The sequence below is a fragment of the Equus caballus genome, chromosome 16, assembly GCF_041296265.1.
Source record: "Equus caballus isolate H_3958 breed thoroughbred chromosome 16, TB-T2T, whole genome shotgun sequence".
NCBI classification, from domain to species: domain Eukaryota; kingdom Metazoa; phylum Chordata; class Mammalia; order Perissodactyla; family Equidae; genus Equus; species Equus caballus.
This window is the reverse complement of record NC_091699.1, coordinates 46,950,285-46,972,105: the sequence shown is the minus strand read 5'-3', so window position 1 is coordinate 46,972,105 and position 21,821 is coordinate 46,950,285. Positions and strand designations below refer to the sequence as shown.

The 21,821-nt window shown below is 58.8% G+C and overlaps 1 protein-coding gene across 1 annotated transcript; it reads right to left on the bottom strand.

The window, feature by feature from the left end:
- Positions 1-5,953: 5,953 nt before the first annotated feature.
- Positions 5,954-13,486, bottom strand: DUSP7 (dual specificity phosphatase 7). Its single transcript, XM_023620338.2, has 3 exons — positions 12,800-13,486; positions 10,858-11,292; positions 5,954-8,039 (listed from the first exon to the last, which is right to left on the bottom strand). The coding sequence occupies exons 1-3, from the start codon at positions 13,314-13,316 to the stop codon at positions 7,732-7,734; spliced, it is 1,260 nt and encodes a 419-aa protein (XP_023476106.1). The 5' UTR covers positions 13,317-13,486; the 3' UTR covers positions 5,954-7,731.
- Positions 13,487-21,821: the final 8,335 nt, after the last annotated feature.

The window sequence follows — 21,821 nt, the reverse complement described above, 5'->3', positions numbered from 1 at the left end:
CCTCCCCTGGCTGGTCCCAGGGAACCCACAGATGCATCCCAATCCCTTCAGAAAGGGGGCTGCAGACTCCTCCCTCGAGACGCTGCTTTCCTGGAGTTGGCATGGGTGGGAGCCTAGTTGGTGTTAGGACTGGGAGAGGTCAAAGGCCCAAGGCCACCCTCGACCTCTCAGGCCTGGGATAGTTAAGAGCAGTCACTCCTGAGTCAGCCAAACCTGCACTCAGACCCCAGCGCAGCCCCTTCCCAGCTTTGCCCATCGGGGCTAACGCAGCACATCACTCTGAGGATTAAATGAGTTCATCAGGTAAAGCTAGCAGGACCCGCCGGTCCAGAGTAAGAGACATACAATTGTGTTATTATTATTACTCTTACTGCAATTAGAGTTGTCAGAGGGTCAGATATGTCAGCAGAACTCCCAGGCAAGGCAGCCTTGAGGGGCAGCTGGAGCCCCTGGCCCCAGGCAGGGGTTCCAGCTGAGGAACGATTCAGGCCCCGGTGCTTTGGTGGGCCCCTGCTGGGTGCCTGGCACTGCCGACACACGGCTTCTCTAAATCAGCTACAATAGCCGAACGTAAAAGACAAATGATCCTGCTTTCCTTTCGGAAACCAATTGGAAAAATGGAGCACAGGTGTTTGCCCCGGAAATGCCACTTCTGGGCACGAGGCCCAGGGAAAGAGCCTGAAATGCTGAAAACACTATACTCAAAGTCCCAGCCCAGAGGTACTGATGGGACAATAAAGAACTGAGATAACCTGAGAGCCTAGCGGCCAGGGAGGGGCAGTGGTGTCCAGCTTTCCTCTTTCCCAGGGGCAGGGGAAAGGGCTGCAGGGGCCTGGCTCCAGGGATGAGGAAAAGTGTGAGCCAGGCCTTTGCTTCTGCCGTTACCCCACCAGGAGCACCATCCCAAGGCCCCATGTTAGGCTCTTGGGGGAGAGAAGAGAAGCAGCTCCAGGTGAGCCTAGGTTTCAGACGTGTGCGTCGGGGGCCGAAGGCAGGCTCACATGGGTGCGGTGTCAAGGATGGGCAGGACTGGGGAATTCAGGGAGTTGGTGAAGAGGGTCTTTGGGCAAGCAATGCAGGAAAGAGGTCAAGCAAAGAAACGGAATAAGAGGGAGTGGACTGAGATCAAGGCCCTTTCTGACAGCCCCAGGAAGAGACCTAGAATCCATCATCAAACCATCCCCAGACATAGGCTGGGAGCAGGGAGGGGTGGACCGTGAAGCTGTGACGAGGGACCAGGGCTCACCTGGGGACCCCCTTGCTTAGCAGCACTTTAAATTTCTATGGGCCTCAAGACCAGGGGACACTGTGGGGTAGCCCCCTGGGCAAGGAGGAGGAGCAGGTAGATGGAAGGACCAAGTGCTCTCAAGGGGCTACAGCAAACAGGTCTGCTGGGGCAGAGAGAGTCCTGGCCTGGTCCACTCCTCCCCAGCCAGGCACCCTGCCCAAGCCCCCCATCCCAGCCAAGGGCCCCCAGCCCTGGACTCCAGCCTTCTCCTCTCAGGCTGGGCACTGGCTCCTAGGCTATTCCTGATGCCAGGCTGTCGAGCCCCTGGGACAGAGATGAGGGCCTGGGCCATAATTTCTGAGTCCTAAATCTGAGGGCCCGGTCCCTCAGGGTCATTATTCTCATTTCTCGCCTGTAGAAACAGGGAACCTGAATAGAGGAGGAGGAACTGCATGGGGAGGAGGCTTGTCCAAGATCACACCAATCAGCAAATCAGCCACGGCCAGCCCTGGGACGTGCCCCTCTGCAGGGGGTGGTCACAGTTAAATTAACATCACCACAATTCACATTCCCAAGGCCCTGCTTTCTCCTCTTAGATCCACAATTCTTATCCCCACTGTACAGATGAGGAAACCAAGGCTCCACGAGGGGCAGTCAGGGCTGTGTTGTCCTGGGAAACAGTCTCCAGTATGAGGGAGGATCTTGGAGACCCCTCTTCTCTCTGGGTGTTTGGCATGTGCACAGTGAGGGGTGGGGGCAGGTGAGTGGGGACTCAAACTCCAGCGACCAAGGTTCCACCACAAACCCACGCATGCCCAGGCTAAGACCCATCCTTCTACATGGCATGACAGCTGGCATTCAGGCCATGGACAGGGAGTCAGACAGGCTGGGACCCTCTGTTCACACCATGGATCCTGCTTCCCACGAGGATCAAGTCGTGCTGACCCTGCAGCAGTGTCCTTCTCATACCCCCTCCCTTGCCACAGTGGTCCAGCCCCCATCACCCACCCTGAATGACCGTGCCAGCCTCCCCACTGTCCCCTGTCCTGTACACTTGCCCCTCAGGCTATTTTCCACTTAGCAACCAGGGGATCTTTCTAGTGACAACCAGACCCTGTCAGCCCTGGAGAAGGGGCTGCAGCTTCTCCTTTGCCTGCAGCAGGGGTGGAAAGGCCCTGGGGCCAGAGGAGGAGGTGTGGATGTGGAGAGGGCTAGAAAGAAATCCTACAGATGCACAGAAGCCACAAGGAGATGAAGATCCCCTGAGGTGTGCCACGGGGCAGCCCTGGGAAGGGGGCTGGCTGACTGAGCAATGGGGTTCTGGCAGGTCACCTGTCAGGACTCATCTGACCCAGCCAGAGACAAAGGGGCTGAGGCCTCATCTTACCTCTGGAGAGTTGCTAATGAGGTTCTTTAATGGCCAAGACTGGGAAGGGATGACCTCACCCAGGCCACGCCCTGATGAGAGGAGGCTGGAGTCAGAGGCAGGTGGCTGTTCATTGACTATGGGAGCTGCTCGGGCTTGTCTTGTCTGAGAAATGAGGGGGCCGTGTGTGTGCACACATGCATGTGTGCCTGCTCCTTCACAAGGCCAGAGGGCAAAGGCTCCCAGCCTGAAGCGGGAGGCAGGACCTGGGGAAAAGACTCAGGGCAGCAGGAGAGGGAGGCTTTGCTTCAACTCTGACTCACTCTACAATGCCCCATCTGAGCCTCACCGTCCCCATCTGCATGGGCTTGGGGGAACAGGACAATTCTGAACCCTCCCCAGGCTCTCAGGTCTGCTGGGTATCAGGAGTCAGATGGGACCTAGCCCAGGAGACCTCAGGAAGGAGACAAGAGGGCTGTGCCCAGGTGGGGCCCAGAACAAGAAGGGGAAATGTGTCAAAGATCAGGACCCAGACACCCCCCATGCAACCCAGGCTCCAGGGGCACCCACAGGTTAACATTTGAGCGTGCTCCCTCTAGAGACACCTGGCTCCTGGATCAGGTTCCCTGGCTTCTGTCAGGGTTTGGGTGTAGGTGCTGGTGTTTCTGGCCACGTCCATACTGACGCAGAGGGCAGGCCCAACACAGACGCAGCATCCAGGGGCAGACCTGCATGTGCCAGGCAGCGGCAGCAGCAGAAGAGGGGGCAGGTTCCAGCATGAGCTTGCTGCCCGCCCCCTCTCTGCCCGACTCACAAGGATGAGCATGCTCTGTAAACTCAGGGCGGGGTCCTGGGGAGCTTGCTCCTCTCCAGAGGGCTGCTGGCCCTCTCCCAGGCTCAGAGCAGGACCACCCCAGGGAAATGTTCATCTCTTGTGGTCTCCTTCAGACCCCCTGCAAGGTGACTGCTCCACAGTGTTACAAGTTCTTTCTCGTGTCCAGCATTAGTCACTCCTGCTCTTGTACCTGATTCATTAAGTTGAAGGCCCCATTATCCTGCCACCCAGCCTGACATCACTGAAGTTTCCCCAGGCATGTTCCCACTCCTGGGACAGCCCAGCCGGCACAGGAAATGGCTGCGGGATGAATGTGCCAGTGAGTGACTGAGTGACTGAGTGAGTGAGCAAGTGGCTCAGATCCTCCTCTCATGAGAACGCTAAGTGACTAAGAAGCAGATGAGGGGGTCCTGGGGCCTGGGCTGAGATGGAAACAGAAACAGGAACCTAAAGGGAGGCAGAGAAGGTCAGCAGGAAAGAGATGAGGGCACAGAGACAGAGCAGATACAGCTCCAGAAAGCCAGTGTCCAGGAGCTCAGGGGACACCAGCATCAAGGGCCTCAGCCAAAGATGACCTGAGACGGACAGGGCCCATGTGAGGAGAGCATGGCAGAAACAGGGTAGAATAACAGGAGCTCAGAGTGGACCATGAGGGGGCAACCTAGGACCCAGAGTGGAGACAGCAGTCGAAAGTAAGCATGGCATAGCCCAAGGTCACAAAGCAAGGACCCAGGGCCCCAGTCACCCAGCGATGACCTGGCCCTCTACCCCTACCAGAGGGAAGCTGAAGGGAACCACAGCTAGGCACGGTGCCAAGGTGTGAATTTCTGCAGATGAGGACACTGAGGGTCAAGGAGGCCACCTGGCCTGACGTTGCACAGGAGGTAAAGCCCCCCAGTCCTTGGTTTGAGGAGCTGGCTCAGGAGGCAACTGCTACTCCCACCCCCCATCCTGTGCTTGGGCACACTGGCACTGCCAGGCACTTACTCGGCCTATCGAGGGCCCAGCCCCCAGCCCAGCACCCGCGGGCTTCCCCAGCCCTGGCCAAGGGCAGCAAGAGGGAACAAAGGCCCAGTCTCTGCCTGTTCAGGCCCCCACCCCCTTGCCCGCCCCTGGCACAGAAGGACCAGGGCCCTGAGGGAGCCCAAGGACCAGGGCCCTGAGGGAGCCCAAGAGCAAAGGCAGCACCGCCCCTTTGCCAACACTGCGAGAACCTTCCCCTCTCCAGGGCTGCTGACTGCACAGCAGTGTTCCCATTCTAAAGATGGGAAAGCTGAGTGAGAGGGCTGAGGAGGTGGGAGCCACACAGCTAGGATTTGGACCCAGGTCCCTCTGCTGGCAGAATTTGCTCTCTGCCCCTCATCATATGCATGAAGGTGTGACATGCTCTGGTCAAACATAACACAGGAGCAGAGAAGGGGCAGGGACATAGAAGGTAGAGCCTGGACAGCCCAAAGGGGAGAGGCCTGGGAAAGGAGATGAGTTGCCCTCATCCTGCCGGCCCTGCCCACCTATCCACCCGGGGCCAGTCCAGTGCCGGTCACAGTGGAAGGGATAAAGTCAGGTGAGAGGCAGAGATGAGGAAACTGAGTCAGCACTCAGGCCTCCTAGTTCCTGACCGAGGTTTACTCCATCCAGCCAGATGCGAAGGAGCCATAAGCCCCTCTGAAGCTTCCATTCCCATCTGTAACAGGGGCCGTCACTCACTGGGTGCCTCAAAGCCTCAGGCCACGGCCACCATCCTTCTCTAGACCCCCTTCCTGCTTCCTGCTCCCACCCAGGACCTGGCCTTGACCCCAAAGAGGGGCCTGCGTGCAGGGCCAATACTCACCTGCTCCTGAGAAGGCGGCATGGCCGATTCCTCCCGCAGGCCCAGACCCAGACAGGGAAGTGAACATACTGTGCTCAGCATGCCCCCAAAGCACTGGGTATCTGGGTGTGCTTGGCTCCACTTTACAGAGATGGAAACTGAGGCCACCTAGCTCCTGGGGAGAAGAACGGGGCTGACCTATCTTTGACCAGGTTTCACATCCCACTGGTGCCCCAGGGACTGTGGGAGCAGGGAGGGTGATAAATGCACTCTCCCTGTCCCACCCACAAGAGGAGCAAGAGAAAGGTCCAGGAGCCCAGAGCCCTGGGGCAGTCTGGGCAAGTTCTAAGCAGGTAGCCTGGGGTGATTCTGGGTGAGCAGGGGCTCAGTTGTGTGGCCTTGGTCCATGAAACCTCCTCCAGGTCCCCATCTCCTGTCAACCAATCAGCAAAAGCCACAGAGAAAGCCCTGATGCCCCTGCCTGCCAGTGCCTGCAGGGCTGGGGAAATGCCCAGACTCCAGCTGCACCCAGAGGCCTGGCTGCTTCTCCCGGCTGTGGGCCCCTTTGACTGGTCAAAGCAAGTGCCCAGCAGGCCCTGGACCAGACCAGGCCACCACCTTACGCAGAGCAGGCGCTGCGATGGCAGCCACAATGCCTCTCCTTGCACACCCCTCCCCACCGGCCCCAGGCCCTTATTGGACATCACAATTCACTTTAAAGAAAAAATAATATTTATTTGCAATATAAACAAAGTCCCGCTGTTGGTTCGGGATATATATATGTATGTGTGTGTGTATATATATATATATATATATATATGTAGGGTCACAAATTTTCCTTCATAAGATCATAAAGCAAAACTGGCCACCCTCTTGGCATACCCTCATTTACACAAATCTGATGCATCTTTCTGGGTTTTTCTTTTTAAAAGTAAAAAAGACAAAGAACCATGTACAGCATGGAAGCTTTTTGTCAATTTCTCAACTGTGGCAAGATTTTAATCTGCTGCCTTAAAGAATCCCTGAAAACAACCCCTGTGAGGTAAGATGCAGTGGGGGCAGAGTTTCCGTGGCCTTGCTTGCATGCCGAGTGCTGGCTCGCTCAGGGACCCCTGCCCGACCGCTCACCCCTCCCCGGCCCCCATGCAGTCCTGACACCTGGCAGAACTGAGGTTGGAGAAGGAACAAAACAGGAGGAGGATAACGGAATCCGTGGCTTTGTTCTGTGGATACTAGGGGTGGGGTGGGGTAGGAGTGGACAGAGTCTCACATCCCTTCACTTGCCCAGCCTTGCTGCCAACCCCCATCACCTCCCCGCTACCCCTGCCCTGGAACTGAAATGAATGCGAGTTTCCTGGTAGTAGATGGGCAAGATGAGCACAGGGCAGGCTTCCAGGGGACAGAGGGGCTAGGAGCGGCAGCTGAACCAAAGCAACAGCCAGGGTGAGGGACAGAAACCTGGGAGGCAGTGCTGGGCCTAAGCTTCCCCAGCCACTGGGCCTCCACTCTCAGTTACAGACAGAGAGAGAGAGAAAGAGACAGAAGTAGTGGGTACATACAGAAAAGGGCCCGGGGCCCAGGCCCTGTGAAGGGCCGAGCCCAGAGGGCTAATGCTACTGCCTGGCAGTCTCCCGTGGCCCCACTGGAGGGGCAGGTGGGACGGCAGAGAATGAAAAGGCCACCCGTCCAGCCCACCAACCACAACTTGCAGCAGTCATTGCCGGCAAATGCAGAGCCAAGTCGGGCTGTGCCAAGGTGGGAGATGTGGGCACAACTGGGGGTCCGACGCTAAAAGAGCTGCAAGCCACCCCTTCAAGAAGGGCCCGCTGCAGAAACGGAGGCTTCACACATGTGCAAAACGCATTTGGTCAAGATCAACACGGGGTTTGTCTTTTCCGTTAAAAAATAAAAACCAAAAAACCAATAATTGCTTTTTGAAATAGAAAGAAAAACAAAACGGAGAACACTTCTCTCTCTCTCGCAGGATCAAGAAAGGGATGAAATACTGGTTTATACAATCCACCGTTGCATGTAGCCTGAAAATAACACTTTTCATTAAAAAAAGAAAAATCAAGAAGAGCTTGAACACTCTCTGTGCTCCAAGGAGCTCGGATTTACCTGCCAAAAGTAAAAAGTAAACTCAGGTCCGTGGATGTGTCTTTAAAAAACAGCCAGACTGGCTGGGCCATCAACAGAAAGGAGTGCCCTAGGCCAAGGATGAGGCCCTGTTGGACTCCCAAAGCCATGTGTCTGAGAGCCAAGGGCCTCAGACTTCGAGTGGACTCTCCAGAAAGTTCTGCAGAGAGCGGGCTTGCTGTGGGCTCCGCCCTCCCCAGGATGGTGAGGGAAGTTTGGCCAGCCATCAGCCTGGGCCTCTGGGCACAGGCGATGTCCAGGTTCCTCAGGCCAGATGCAGCAGGCATGGGCCCTCCCACCTGGCCCTGTGAAGGATCAGGGAGGGGCTGGCACCCGGCCCGCCTGTGCCCCCGGCCTCACGTGGACTCCAGCGTGTTGAGTGGGAACAGGTTGTGGTTGGTGGGCGTGGAGAAATAGAGCTGCTCGCTGGGCGTGTGGTTGTCGCATGGGCTGCTCAGCCCCAGCGTCCGCTCGAAGTCCAGCAGCTGACCCATAAAGTTGAAGTTGGGCGAGATGTTGGACTTTTTCCTCTTGACAAAGTCGTAGGCGTCATTGAGTGACAGGTTCATCTTCTGCATCAGGTAGGCCACAGTGACCGTCACCGAGCGGCTGATGCCTGCCAGGCAGTGCACCAGGACACCACACTTCTTGGAGCGGGCCTCGTCTGAAACACACAGGAATGGGTCAGGGAGGCCCTCCTCCAAGAAGCCACAGCAGGTGGGGCTGGAGCACAGATGGTGACTTGGTCCCTGGTTGGTGTTGCCTGACTCTTGAAGTCCTATGCAGGGAGGACAGCAACTTGGGGCAGAGGTCAAGAGCACGACTGCGGAGCAGGCTCTACCGCATGTTAGCTCCAAGTCACTGGGATCCCTGCGCCTCAGTTTTCTCGTCTATACAATGGGCCCCATACTCACAGTGCTCTCATAAGGACCTGAGCCAAGTGAGGGCTCCACAAACATGAGCGACTGTGACAATTATAATCATTGCCAGTCCTACTGTGGCTACAACTGTGTGCTACGTCTGCGCCGAGTGTCACCTCATCCTCTCAGGTCTTCTGTACCACGGCTAGGAAGTGAATTTTATAAATGAGGAAACAAAGTGATGAGCCCAAGGCCACACAGGCTCCTCCTAACTCGTGGCACCTGCCAGTGTCAGCCCATGATGCGGGGGCAGAGGTGGGGGTTGCACTTGTTCTCATGGTGCAGTTCCCATAGGCACCCCCAAGAGCCTCCTGGAAAATAGGCCCGAGGGAGGCCCCTCCTCAAGGGAATAAGGGGCTCAGTTAGTCACCAGGGCCTTAGCCCTGTTCCTGAATAGGCAGGGTCTGGGACCAGGGCCATGCCTGAGATTTCACAAGTGGAGTTTGCTTAAGTGGGGCCCACCCCACTTACTAGACTTCCCCCAAGAGGCCCATGTGTCAGTGCCATCTCCCACCACAGCCAACTAGGTTCTGCCAACCCTCCCCTCCACCCTTCACCCTCCCAGCTTCCCCCAGCTTCCCTCAGACTCCTCTGCCTGACACACAGGAGGAGCTCAATAAATACTGGTTGAGCCACTAAACAACTCAGTCTTGTAATCTCTCCTCTGCTGGACCCTAGGGCAGCTGCCTCACTGCCATAGCTGTGCCAGGGACATAGACTAACAAGAGGCAGCCCTGAGCCTTCAAGGTCCCCATCTCCCTGCTTCTGAGTCTACTGTGAGCCAGGCACACAGTCAGCACTCAATCAGCGCACTCCCACAAGATGACGCACAGGTTCATAAATTGTTCCTCATCTGGTGCTCATCGCCTCTGGCCTGGCAGGGCTTCCCTTCCCTGCCCCCACAGAGGGAACCCAGGGCTAAGCATGCAGTAGGTGCTTAATCCAGGGTTGGGGACTGACTAGGGGCAAGACTAGCAGGGAAAGAGACAGATGTTGTGGCTTCGTGTGGAGCCGTGTAGTCTGACCTTGAGATTTGAGGCAGGAGAAGGGGGTGGTGGAGATGAGACTCCAGTGGTGACACACCAGGATATGGGGAACGTCTGGCCCCCAAACCCACTCATGGGTGATCCAAAGTGAACCCAATTCTGCTGGCTTTATTTTTAGCCCTCTCAGGATGTGGCTGGCTGGGGGGGGGGGGGGGGGGGCAGGAAGGGGAGCGTGTGGGGGGCCTGAACCTTGATCCTGTCCCACTGAATCCTACGGGATGCCTGGGCCTCAATTCCTTCACTTGTCAAATGGGGAACAAGGTGCCCCCCAACCCCTGCATCCTTTTCCATCCCCCTCCCCAGATGTAGAGAGGACTTCAAGAAGGATAAAGGCCCCCACAAGCCAGGCTCAGCCCTGGGGAATCTGGGGTCCCCTCTCCTCTCTCCTTGAGGGACAGCAGGAATGCTGAAACAGCACCCCCAGCCCTCTCGGCCATGTCCTCCAGGGCAGAGCTGGGACACTCTGGACAGCCCCAGTGACAGCCCCTCCCCCAGGCCTCAGCTTCCTTCCTTCCTCCCAGCCAGGCACCTAGTTTTGGTTCCCAGTAAGCGGATGAGGCGGGGAAGCCTCCCACTTCCTGTTATTAAAGCGAGCCCAGCCCAGCTGACACTAAAACGCCCTCCACTGGACACGGCCGCCAGCGGGAGAGGATTGCCCAGGCCATCCCCTCCCTGCCACTAGAGGCTGGGCAGAAACACTGGGCCACCAGGCTCAGAGAATCCAGGGTTTACAATCACCCTGATCTTGTGTCCCTTCCCCACACCCTGGGTGAGAGCAGGGGCCAGGGAAGATGACCTGCAGTTTAACAGCCTCCAGCTGGCCAAGGAGGAACCAGGATGGGGAGGTCAGAGATAAGGCCCAAGTCAGCTGAGGCTGGGGATGTAGGAGGCTCAGAGGGCTCCAAGCCAGGCAGCAGAACACAGTGCTCTGGGGGAAGCCTTCCTCTGCCTCCCCCAACCTTCTCTGTACACCCCCTAGACTCCAAGCAAGCCCCACAGGCTGCCAGGGGCATCTGGGACACCACCAAGGCACTCTGGGTAACCCCATTCCAATAGGTGCCTGTTGGGGGTAGGCCTTTGGCTCTATGGCTATCCTTCAGCTCCCTCAGGTACACAGTAGAGCCCAAAGAGGCACCGTGACGGCCCCAGCCTGGAGAGACACATGTGCTGAGGTGTGATGCAGACAGCGAGACCTGCAGGGGCTCTGTGAGCTGTGACGTTTCAGCTTGCTAAGCCTGAAACAGCGGGGCCAGAAAAACACAAACCAGACAGCAGAGTCCACAAGGTACTGACAGCTGCAGGGAGCCCAGGACTCAGGGGACTGCTCAGGCCCTGAGGGCCTCAGTGATTCACAGCAGGCCCAGGTACACCCATGGGCACACGCTGGCACACGCAGGGCACACACAGGTCTCAACAGGCCCAGAGATACTCAGTCAGGCGCGGGCAACACCCAGAGTTCTGTACACACCTTGACGCGCCTGCTCACCCACCCTGCCCAGAGCACAGCAACACCTACCAATGAAGCTGATGGCCTCAGGGAAGAACTGGGAGAGGTTCTGGCTCCAGTGGTCAGAGATGGGGATCTGCTTGTAGGTGAACTCGCCACCGTGCTCGAAGGCATTGGGCAGGTTGGGCGTGACGTTGAGGATATACTTGATGCCGTACTTGCCGAGCACGTCCAGGTTGGTGGAGTCCTTGGCGCAGCCGAGGTAGAGGTAGGGCAGGATCTGGACGGGGAAGGCCGGTTGGCTGGATGGCACAGGGCTGCCGTCCGACTCGGTGGCACTGCTGGGCAACTCTCGGTCTGACTCACCGTCCGAGCAGTCAGAGCTGATGCGCAGGCCCCCCAGGCCTAGCACTGAGGTGGGTGGCGAGCCACTTGGGGAGCACGAGCTGTCCACATTGGTCTCGCAGTGCTCCGAGTACTCTGTCTGGAACTTGTTGAAACCACCTGTAGCCAGGGTGAGACAGGGCCTGGGTGAGAGACTGCTGATGCCACCAGCCCAAACGGTCTGCACAAGACCAACCATGGCCAGGGCTCCCCATGTAAAGCGCCATAACACCAACGGCTAACATGGGCTGTGCCAAGCATGTTACACATGTACTGTCTTCTGTTTTCTCCATATCTATTCTACGACCCTCTTCACAGATGAGGAAACTGAGGCCCCAGGAGGTGAAGGAACATGCCTGAGCTCCATACCCTCACCCTTAGGTTTCAGGGCCCCCGCCATACCACCAGTTTTAGGGGTACTTGAGGACAAGCCCCAGCTTATTCCTCTTCCACAGCTCCCATGCACACCTGGGCACCCAAGGGTGCTCAATAACCGCTAAGTGATAAAGGAAAGCAGACAACCCCATCATAGGCCAGCACCGGTGGGTTTGCAAACCCCTCTTATAGATAAGGCCTCATAGATAGAGGCCAGAGCTGCACCTGGGTCAGTTTGAGGCCGAGGGGCCTGGGCCTCCTGACTGGGAGTCCAGTGCTTGGCCACCACCCCCAACCACAGTCAGGGTAGTGTGAAAGTATTGGCTGGCCCCTTCTGCCAACAGAGACAGGTTCATAAAAAGGGTCCCAACTCCACCTCTCCAGAACTCCCCTTAGAACACAAGACCCCCCAGCCTTGGACCCAAAGGCGGGGAGGACCGCTGGGGGCTTTACGGAGACAAGAAATGGGGAGCGCCTTGCAACTAGGCATGAGCCTTGCACCCGAGGGTGCCGCAGGCCTCCCCTCCCCTCCCCGCCTGCCCGCCCCGCTGCCAGCGAGAGGCCATTTTGGAATGTTAATTGGAAACACCGGCTGCAGCCACTAGGCACTCCCCCCCCCCAACCGGCGCTGCCTCCCTCTTCTACAAGCTCTGGGGAGGCAGGATTTGAGGGACCGGGAAAACCAGGGCTGGGGCAAGGGACACTGCCTACAGCCCCGCCCCAAGCGCCTCCCAGAGGCCGTGATCCCCAAGTGGTGAGACCCATACTAGGATGCCCGGAGTCCCCCAACCCAAACGGTCCCTCTGCCCTGGGAGCCGGGATGATGCTGTGAAAGGCTCCTGTCCTGACCCTGGCCTTCCAGGGACACACATTCCAGGCTGGAGGAGCTAGACTTGAGTGCCCTGTTGCCTTCGGGGTGCCAGGTGGGGTCCCTCACTCCTTTAAGGGGCTCAGCTGGAACTTGGGCGCTGCCATGGCTCCAGCAACAGGGAAAAAGGAAAGCCCAGGCGGGGAAAAGTTTGCTCAGCCCACTCGAATCGTCCCAATAAAGGGGTGCAGAGGGGCCCCCCGCGCTAGCCTAAAGCCGCATCGCGGGGACCGGGCTCCCGGGAGGGGCAGACGCGGGCCGGGGGGCGACGTGGCGCCGGGCCGGGCAGGCTCAGCGCGTGCAGAGAAAGCAGCCTCCGGCAGAGGCGTCAGCGAATCGCGGGAGAGGCTCAATCCCAGCCAGGGGTCTCGGTACTGCCCTCACCTTGGAGGTAGTAGGCCTGGCAGCCGTCGTCGCGCAGCTTTTGCAGAAGCAGACCAAGCACCGAGGCGGGAGCGCCAGGCTCTGGCTGCCACTCGGCCGTGGCCTCGTCGTAGAGCAGCACGGTGGCCGCCTTGCAGCGCGTGGCGAAGCGCTCCTTGTCGGCGTGGTTGGGGATGATGGAGCGGATGGGCAGGTTGCCCTTGCGCAGGCGGCGCAGCATGAGACCCGGGATGGCCAGGTTGATGGCCGTCTCGATGTGCGACGACTCGAACAGCTCGTGTGGCCGGCAGTCGAGCAGCAGCAGGGACGCGCCGCCGCGCGCCTCCAGCTCCTCCTGCAGCCACTCGGCGCTCTTGCAGGGCATGGCCCCCGCACCCGTCGCCGCGCCCGCCCCAGTGCCGGCGCCAGACCCGGACCCTGCACCGGGCTCCGACCCCGCCCCGGTGCCCCCAGCCGCCGACGCCCCCGAGGCCGACATGTGCGCCCGCGCTGGGGGGCCGCGGAGCTGGTTTTTCATGGGGAGCGCGGGCGGCCCGGGGCCGGGGCCGGGCAGCTCTGCCCTGGGACGGCGCCCCGGCCGCGCGGGCCACAGCCGCGTCTCCGGGCGCCCGCCTCCCGCCGAGCTGCGCGCCCGCCGCCCCGGCCTCCCGGCCTCCGTCCCGCCCGGCCCTCCGCGCGCGCCGCGGCCTGACAGCCCCAATTAAACGGCGGCTCCGGCGGCCGCGCGCCGAGGCGTCCTCCGGGGGGCGGGGCCGCGGGGCCGGCACCCGGGCTTAAAGGCGCCGCGCCTCCGCCACCCCTCCCCACGGGGTACGCGGACGCGCTCGCGGACCCGTGCGCCTGGAGATCTGCGCCCCGGCCTTCTCCCCGCCTCAGCGGCGCCGCCGTCTCGCCTTGCCCGGAACTGGCTATGACCCGCCTAGGGGACCCGGCCAAGACGCCCTCCGGAGTCCTTTATGCCTGCGCTCCCAGCTCATCTGTGCCCCACCGTGAAGGGCTCCCCTGGGGACGTCCTGTTCCTAGCATCTTCTCTCTACATTCACAGAAGCAGAGTTTCTCCAGGGACGGGGCGGAGGGAGGGGCGGTCACGCTGGCCCAACCTCCCCTCCTCCTGTCTGTCAACCCCATTCATTCATTCTCTCAGCTAGTTCATTCAACAAATGGAAATTGAACGCCTACTACGTGCCAGACACCGTGCTTAGGCAGTAACCGCTTTAGGCGACTGCCTAGTCCCTATGATGGCCACAGGCTCTGGGACCTGGGGTTGAGTCTCAGCCCAGTAGGCCTGGTTGGGAATAAGCACTTAAGAGCCTGGAGAAGTAGGACGGCCCAGGGCGGTGCCACTCTCCGCGGGCAGGGGTGGACAGATCCTAGAAAGGACTAGCCCTGGTAAGAGAGAGCGAGCCCTTTAAGAAAGCTTTACAAGCAGGGTGGTGACAGGCGCCGAGTGAAGTGCCACGTGACTTCTCCAAGGGGCGGGTGGGAGGGGGTAAGCTCTCCTTTATAAGCGGCTCTTCTTCTCCTACCTCCTTCCCAATGCACCAACAAAACCTTGCGGTAGGCGGGAGTGAGCCGCGCAAATGGCCAATCGCGACCGAAGGAGACAGTGATGGGGAGGCGGGGCCCGCAGCCGGCTCCACCCAGCGCGGGAAGTGGGCGGGGTCTCCGCGAGCGCTCTGTGTCGGCTCGCTGGCGGGCGGGGCGGAGGAGGTGAATGAATTCGCAGGTAGCGTTGGAACAAAGCGGCTCGGCGCGAGCGGCGCGCGTGCGCAGGGCCTGCCGCGCTTTCCCTACGGAACCAGGCCTGTCTGCCCCGGAGTGGGAGCTCGCGGCTGGGCCCTGCCGTCCGCCTGGTCCATTTCCTGTCGGGCGGAGTGCCCCCGCCTCCTTGGGGCTCGCCCGCCCCGCCTCTGCCCGAGGCTGGTCGGCTGTGAGCCACCTTGCCTTTAACCCCCCTGGAGAGAGTGGGGTGAGAGGAAGGAGGCGGTGGTGTTCGAGACTACCCGGAGGATTTGAGCTTGCCGCTGACGGGAAGGCACCAAGAGGGGAGACCGTGGAGCAGTCCCGCTCCCCCCAGTCTTCCATGCGAAGGGTCTACCCCTGTAGGAGCAAGGGTCGCTCCCACAGTCACACTTCCAGAAGGGCCACAGCATTGCAGCCAGAGATGGTTTTATCCCTCAGGATTCAATCCCCCGAGAAGTGATAGGAGAATCACATCTCTGGCCTCCCCCAGGGCTGTCTTGGGGTTGCTCGGAGAGCCTCCTTCCCTGGGGTCCTAGGACCTACGGAAAGAGCTTCCAGGGCCTAGACCCAGATTCTGCCCTATCACTTGCTGTCGTGTTTTGTAACTGGAGTGTGGTTCTCACCTCTCTGGGCCTCAGTTTTCCCGCTGTGGGAGTGTGCTGCTCTCGATAGTGCCTAGCCAGCCCATCACAAATCTGTCCAGCTGGGAGGGTGTTTCTCTGGGGTCAGACCCCTGGCTGGCAGTCCAGGAGCTGGTTGTCAGGGATGGAAGCAGCACTCAAAAAAGAGACGGGAGCAGACCCACAGGAGAGGGGACCTGCTGGCCACTGACTCATGTATCAGGCGGCTTAGCTTCAGCAACAGCAGTGCCTCATGAGGAATTGGGTGCCCCACAGTCCCGTCCCCCATGCATGGGGAAAGAGCCTTCCTAGAGAGAGGAAAGGAGGCCCTGCCACCCCTCAAATTAGCTCACGATGTCCCCCTTGTCTCTCTCAATCTGCACTCCTCTGGGGGGACACACACCCTGGGGGAGAGACTGGTGAGGATGTGTGGAATTGGGAAAAAAACCCTGGGTGGTGGAGGGCATCCTCCAGCAGGGATGTAAAGAAAGGCAGGGTTTGGATGAGTTCAGAAGGGAGAGCTCATGGGGAAGGGTGACAGTGGAAGCAAAGGGGTGGAGGAGAATTAGCCTGGCCGTGTGAGGTGGCAGCCGGGCCCTGGGCCTCCATCACCATGGTTGGATGAGAGGCCCGAAGCCTTGGTTTCTGAGTGGAAGCCCTGCCTCCAGTCTTGAACAGTTAGATACAATGCATAACATGGATCATAGCAGGGCTGCCCTTGCGGGGCGGGGTGGGGGGACAACACAGAACCCTCTGACTTATAAGGCTAGAGCACAGCAGGAACTTGCCAGTGGTCAGACAGCCAGAGGTCAGAGCGGCCCCTGCCCAGGACCTTGCCCAGTAACTGTGAGCCTCCCTGATGGTGCTGGGAGAGGGAACCTGGTGCCCTGGGCGAGGCCTTGGGATCAAAGACATTCCTCTTCAGGAATGTGGCCTTTCCTGCCCTTCAGGGTTCAGACCCTCCTTCACCTGCAGCCCCAAGGAGGGGTGCCCCCCCCTCCCCCCCCCCGCTCACCAGGGTCTCCTGAGGGGCAGAGTGGGGGCCGCCAGAACAGATCTGGGTCCCTGGGGGTGAGCTGGTCTCAGGAAGGGAACTGCAGGTGGGGTACGCTTGAGCTCTCTGAGGGTTATGCCCTCCCACACACCTCCAGGCCTTTGCACATGCTATCCCCTCAGCCTGGACTGTTTTTGTCCTTACCCTTTGCCTGCCTTTTAGAAGATCCCAGCTCAGGTGTCACCCTCAGGGAGGCCTCCTCTGATCCTCCAGGCTAGAGTAGCTCCCTGCTCTGTGCTCCCAGGACCCTTGTCCCTCATCTTTGCTCGAGAATCTATCACAGTCACTGTTCAACACCCCCTACCAGACTGTCTCCATTCGGATGCCCAATGGCATGTCTACCTCCCCTCAAACCCGTTCCTCCTCCTGTGTCTGTCTCATCCCTGTTCACCCAGGTGCCAGGCCCAAACCCAAGAGGCATGTTTGGAGCTGCCTTCCCTCTCCGCACATATCACGCCCCAGAACCACAGAGTGAAGGGGGTTTTCTAGCAGGGCAAGGCTTGGCCATGATAGAGGGACATTTGATGCGAACTGAGCAGATATGAACTGGTGTGCACACCCATATACACATCCACATAGTTGGTGACTCAGGAACTGGGTCACCAAGAATACTTTAAGCATCTTGGAAGCAGACTTCCTTTTCCCACTGGTGCCCATGGATTTCTTAGAGATGGGCCACCGTGTTTCGAATGACATGTGCCAGCGAGGGAAGAGGGGAAGAAGGTCAGTTCCTTGCTCTCCTATCCTAAGGAGGCTAGCACAGATTTAGGGTGAGCTCCTGCTTGCTTCCAGGAGGGCAGCTTTCTAACATGGGTCTACTTCACATCCCTCTATGAGAGCTGAGCAGGGGCCAGGAACCCCAACTCATGATGCTTGCTACTGGTGACAAGCCAGCCTCTCCCCAGTGCAGCTCCACCAGGCTGCAGGAGGTGTGCCATCAGAGCCCTGCCTGAGACCCAGAATGGGGGTCACTCTGCTTGCCCCTGAACCTTGGGACAGCTTCCTTCTCATCCCTTGGCGAGGTGCCTGCCTGGTTGCAGTCGGAACAGATAAAGTCTAAGTGAGGCCGGGGGTGGACTGTGAAAGGCCTGGTACCTCTCCAACCCTACACATACACACACATAAGGACACACAAACACACATAGACTTACCTATATATCCACATATGCTCACAGGCACATATGTGTGTGTGCAGAAATACATAAATAAGACCTATGCATGGGTGCAAAAATACCTAATACATGTGTGCACACACACCCACGGTTATATGCACACACACATACAGACTGTGTATGTCTGGGACTTGCCACTCTTGTTGAAGAGTGCCCACAGACAGGTACCCCAGAGGGGTTGTTACAGGCTGTTGGAATCCATGCTCCCCTCCCCCAGCCCTCCAGTCCCCTGAGCTCACCCTACTCTATTGGCTGTTGCTAGGATCTCCATGGTGACAAGTTCTGGATGGGAGGAAGCCCACCACTGCCTTCTTCCCAGCTGGGGGCTGCCAGGGCCTGGGTGATGGCAGTACCCCATGGGGAAGTTGTTGCCTGGAACAGCTCTGGTGCTGGGGAGCCACATGCCTGTTGTTCATCCTCCACTTGTCCTGCCCAGGTGTGTGGGGCAGAGAGGGTAGGAGGACAGGACCCTGGGGAGCAGGTGGGAAAGAGGGTCACGCCCAGGAAAATCAAGAACAAGACCTGGCAGGATGGAAGCCAGGTCCTGGGAGATCTGGGAACTCCCCGAAGCTGCCTGGCAAGGCAAAGGGGAAGGAGTGAACGGAGCCAGGCTGTTGTGGAAGCCCCTGCCGTTTGTGCTCAAATATTTTCTGCGCACCTGCTCTGAGCCAGGGAGTGTGCAGGGCAGCGAAGTAGGACTTCTAAGGTGGATGGGAGGAGACTAACATAATTCCTTCCTCTCCCAGCTCTCTCCCTAGCGGTGACAGAGCAGACCCTGGCCAGCCTCCCCTTGTGGATTCCCCATGGCCACTTGCTTGAGAGTGTGCCTCTCCCAGCCACAAACCCAGCCAACTGGGGCCAGCCTGAGGATGGAAAATAGAGGACAAATGTTCATCACTCTCCACGCTTTGTCCCTGGCAGATATTACTAGTCAATCATAGCACTTTCTCTTGCTGAGCCGTTCCCTGGCCTCAAAAGCCTACCAAGCAGTCACGACCAGTTGATTGATTGTGGTAGACAAGGGACATAAAACCTATTTGCTAAGGCCCCAATTCATAGCCAGACCAGCTATGGCCTCTCTGTCCCCACCCTCCTCACTTCACCTGACCTCCTCCTGCTCCCTACTGTGTGCCCCAGACACAGTGCCCCTGCCTCCACATACTTCCTCATTCCATCCTCTGAATCCATCTCTAGCTTCTGAGGGGCCACCATGGCCTCAGGAAGCCTGCCCTCCTGACCTCAACAGAATCTGCTCCTTTTCCTAATCCTCCCCTATGGGGCCCAGTGTTTTTCATCGTCTACCCAGTTAGGGGCAGTTCAGCCTCCAGGAGTCTGGAGTGGAGCAGGTCGGGATCTCACCCCTGTGACTTCACCTATGTAAGCCCCCCTTTCATCATTGGAATCCCCCACAAGGTCACCTAGAGTCCTGGGGCCCGGTCAGGCCTTCCTCATGTCCCCACCTGCCCTCCATACCAAGTTCCCCTCGGCAAATGGGGTTCCCCTAAGAGGAGAGGGTTTGCGGGGCTTGTTGGCCTCGGCAAGTGAGCACTTCAAGCTCTGCTCAGGGCTGACTTGGGATTGGTATCAAGCAGCCCTGGCACCTGTCCCGGCATGAAGGCCACACCCTGAGTTACTCTCATCCCATTGCGGCTTTCACCTTCTCGGCCCTGCATTCACCTCAGATTCCCCATTGAGGGGAGCAGAGCAGGGCTTGTCTGTCCATTCTACAGATGGGAAAGCTGAGGCTAGGAAGGGAAGTGTCTTGCCCAAGGGCCTGGCTCCAGCCCCAGCCAGTTACTCACCCAGTGGTCCTAGGTGAGTCATGGTGCCCAGGTGATGGGAAGGAAACATATAAACACGAGCAGTGGGAAGGGCACTCCAGGAGCTGGGCAGATGTGCCTGCATGGGGCTCCCAGCTCTGAACTCCCCCACACAGGCACCTATGGGCTTACTGGGCAGGTGAAACCCTGACTGTCTCAAACTGTGTTCCCTTCTGGCCTTATGTCTCGGCTTGGCATCAGCCTTGGGAGGGCTGTCAACCCACATGACAGATGGGGAAACTGAGGCCCATGGTTAGAAATCAAGCTGTGGCAGGGGACTGTGCCCCAGACTAAGAACCCAGAGCTCCTTCCCCCCAGCCTGGGGTCCCCAACTGGCTCTTACTATGGTTCCAGGCTCCTGCAGGAAGAGACCCAAGCATAGGCCACAGGAAGCCCCTTGCACTAGCAACTCTTTCCTATCTCTGGGGTGGCAGGAGGCCAACGCTGGCAGAGTAGGGGACAGACTGGGGGCACGGGCAGCCACTCACCCCATAAGGAGAAGGGGCTGTATCCTTCCTGCATGTAGTATGTGTGCTATCAAATGCTCTCTCCACTTCCATGGCATACATGGCTGATCCTGCCCAGGACCCAGCTTCAGAACCTCTGCCCTCCACTGTCTCTACACAGTCCAGACCTCTGACCTCTCCCCTAGACCATCTCACTAGGCTTCCAGCCCCTGCTCCATCCCCACAGTCTATTTCCCACACAGCAGCCAGAGAAATCTTTTGAGAATGGAATCATACCCGGCCCTCCCCTGCTCTGAAGCCTCCCATTGTTGCAGAGAACTCCACTGGGTGGCCACGTGGCCCTTGGTGATCTGGCCCTGCCCCTCCCCCCCACCTCCTCAAGTCCCTCAGGGTCCAGGATTCTCTGGGTCCCTTCTCCTCTCTCTCTCTCTCACTCGCCTAGCCCAGGCCCCACATCCTCCTGCCTGTTCTTTCTTCAGGGCCTTTGCTCTCATTGGCCCCTCTGCTGGAAACTTCCTCCCCAGCTCTTTCCTTTGACTAGTTTCTTATCCTTCTCCCCAAACCCACTTGTCCTCCAGAGCCAGAGAGGGCACCTGGGAAGTGGCTGAGCCAGAACTGGAACCCTAGCCTCCTTTTAGACTCTGTGTTGTCAGCCATGAGCACATGGTCCTGGGATTTAAAATGCTTTTGGCTTTCCCTTGCCACACTGGAGGATTCCAGAAGCCTCTCACTTCCATTCCCCACTTGGGCCTTAGCCCGTCCTGCATGACCTGCCCAGAGTCACTCAGTGAGATTCCCTGGAGCCAGGAGGCTCCTGGTCATGAAGGGATGGATCCCTGCTCTCACCGGCCTCGTCCATGGCCTCAGGCTATAGGCCTCAATTTCCCTCTTTCAGAGAGGGTGCTCCCTCTCCCAGCCAGGTGCAGCTCATCCTTCCTCTGCAGATTGAGCCAAAACACTCACTTCTAGGGGACTCTGGGGTCCCAAGCCTGGGTTCCAGTCCTGCAACCCACCAGCGGTGAGCCTGGAGGAGGGGCTGGGCTGGTGAGGGAGCCCCATCTGCTGACACTGAGACCATCCCTAGAGAGCCAGGAGAAGCAGCTCACCAGCCCTGGGAAACCAGGCAGGCTGGGTCTGATTTCCCTGGGGCTCAGAGGAAGGCAGAGGAGAGAGGGAAAGGATTCAGAGAAGACTAGCTGGGCCGGTTCCTTGCCCCAAGGCCAGTGAAGGCCAGAGCCCTTTCCTCTTGCATCCCCCTCCCCAGAATCTTTGCCCTGGGCTGATCCCCCTCCCTCTTACAACACTCCAGGGCTTGTGGGCAGCACCTCATGAGTCCACCTGGGGCTCTGAGGGATAGAAACCAGGGATTTGGGGGAGCAGGGGTCCTTCTGATCCTTCTGAGGCCACCTCTGCCAGGAAGGGCCTGGAGCCCTGATGGTTTGAGCAGGGGTAGGAGGCAGGAGGGCATCTCTGGCAGGCATTCCCAGACAGAGCAAAGGCAAAGAGCTGTGATAGAGTCAGGTGTGGTGCCCTGGTTCTGTCTTTGCCAAACCAGCCTATGGTTTTTTGATTAGGAGAGCCAGCAGTGGCAGGCTCCTGACAGTAAAGCTAGCCCAAGCTTTGAGGCTGAGACGGTGGAGGAAGCTGGGAATTCCCAGGGCACCTGGCAGGCGGATGTGCCAGGGGCCTGGGCTGGGTCTGCTTCAGGTGGGCCAAGGGGCGGGGCCGGTAGGTCTCTCTGTAGCTGCCAGGCTTAATTGTATCATTAGCATCTGCCTGCTGCCAGCCTGGGCCTGTCTGGTCCCCTCCCCGTCAGCCCACACAGCCCTGTTTTTCAGGAATCCCTCCTATGAGGCATTGATGGTGACAGTGACAGTGACCATGATGAGGCTGGGGAAATGGCCTGGGAGCCAGCTGGCCTGGTCCAGGCGTGAGGTTGCTGGGTTGAGGCCTCACCACCCAGTCACATCCGAGATTTCACACCCAGCGCCATCCCAGCTGCCTGCCTGGGACTGGATGTACAGTGTTCCCACATAGGTAGGCACTGGTGGCAGGACCAGGAAACAGTCTGGGGGACTCCCTTTCCTGGCCTGGCCCCACCCAGCCCAACTCCTGCCACAAGGGCACATGCCCCAAGACTTGGGAG

Coding starts and splice junctions, on each gene's coding strand:
- DUSP7 (XM_023620338.2), bottom strand. CDS start 13,316: ATGAAAAACCAGCTCCGCGGCCCCCCAGCGCGGGCGCACATGTCGGCC. Junction 11,293..12,799: donor CCAGGCCTACTACCTCCAAG/GTGAGGGCAGTA, acceptor CCCTGGCTACAG/GTGGTTTCAACAAGTTCCAG. Junction 8,040..10,857: donor TGAGGCCATCAGCTTCATTG/GTAGGTGTTGCT, acceptor TGTGTGTTTCAG/ACGAGGCCCGCTCCAAGAAG.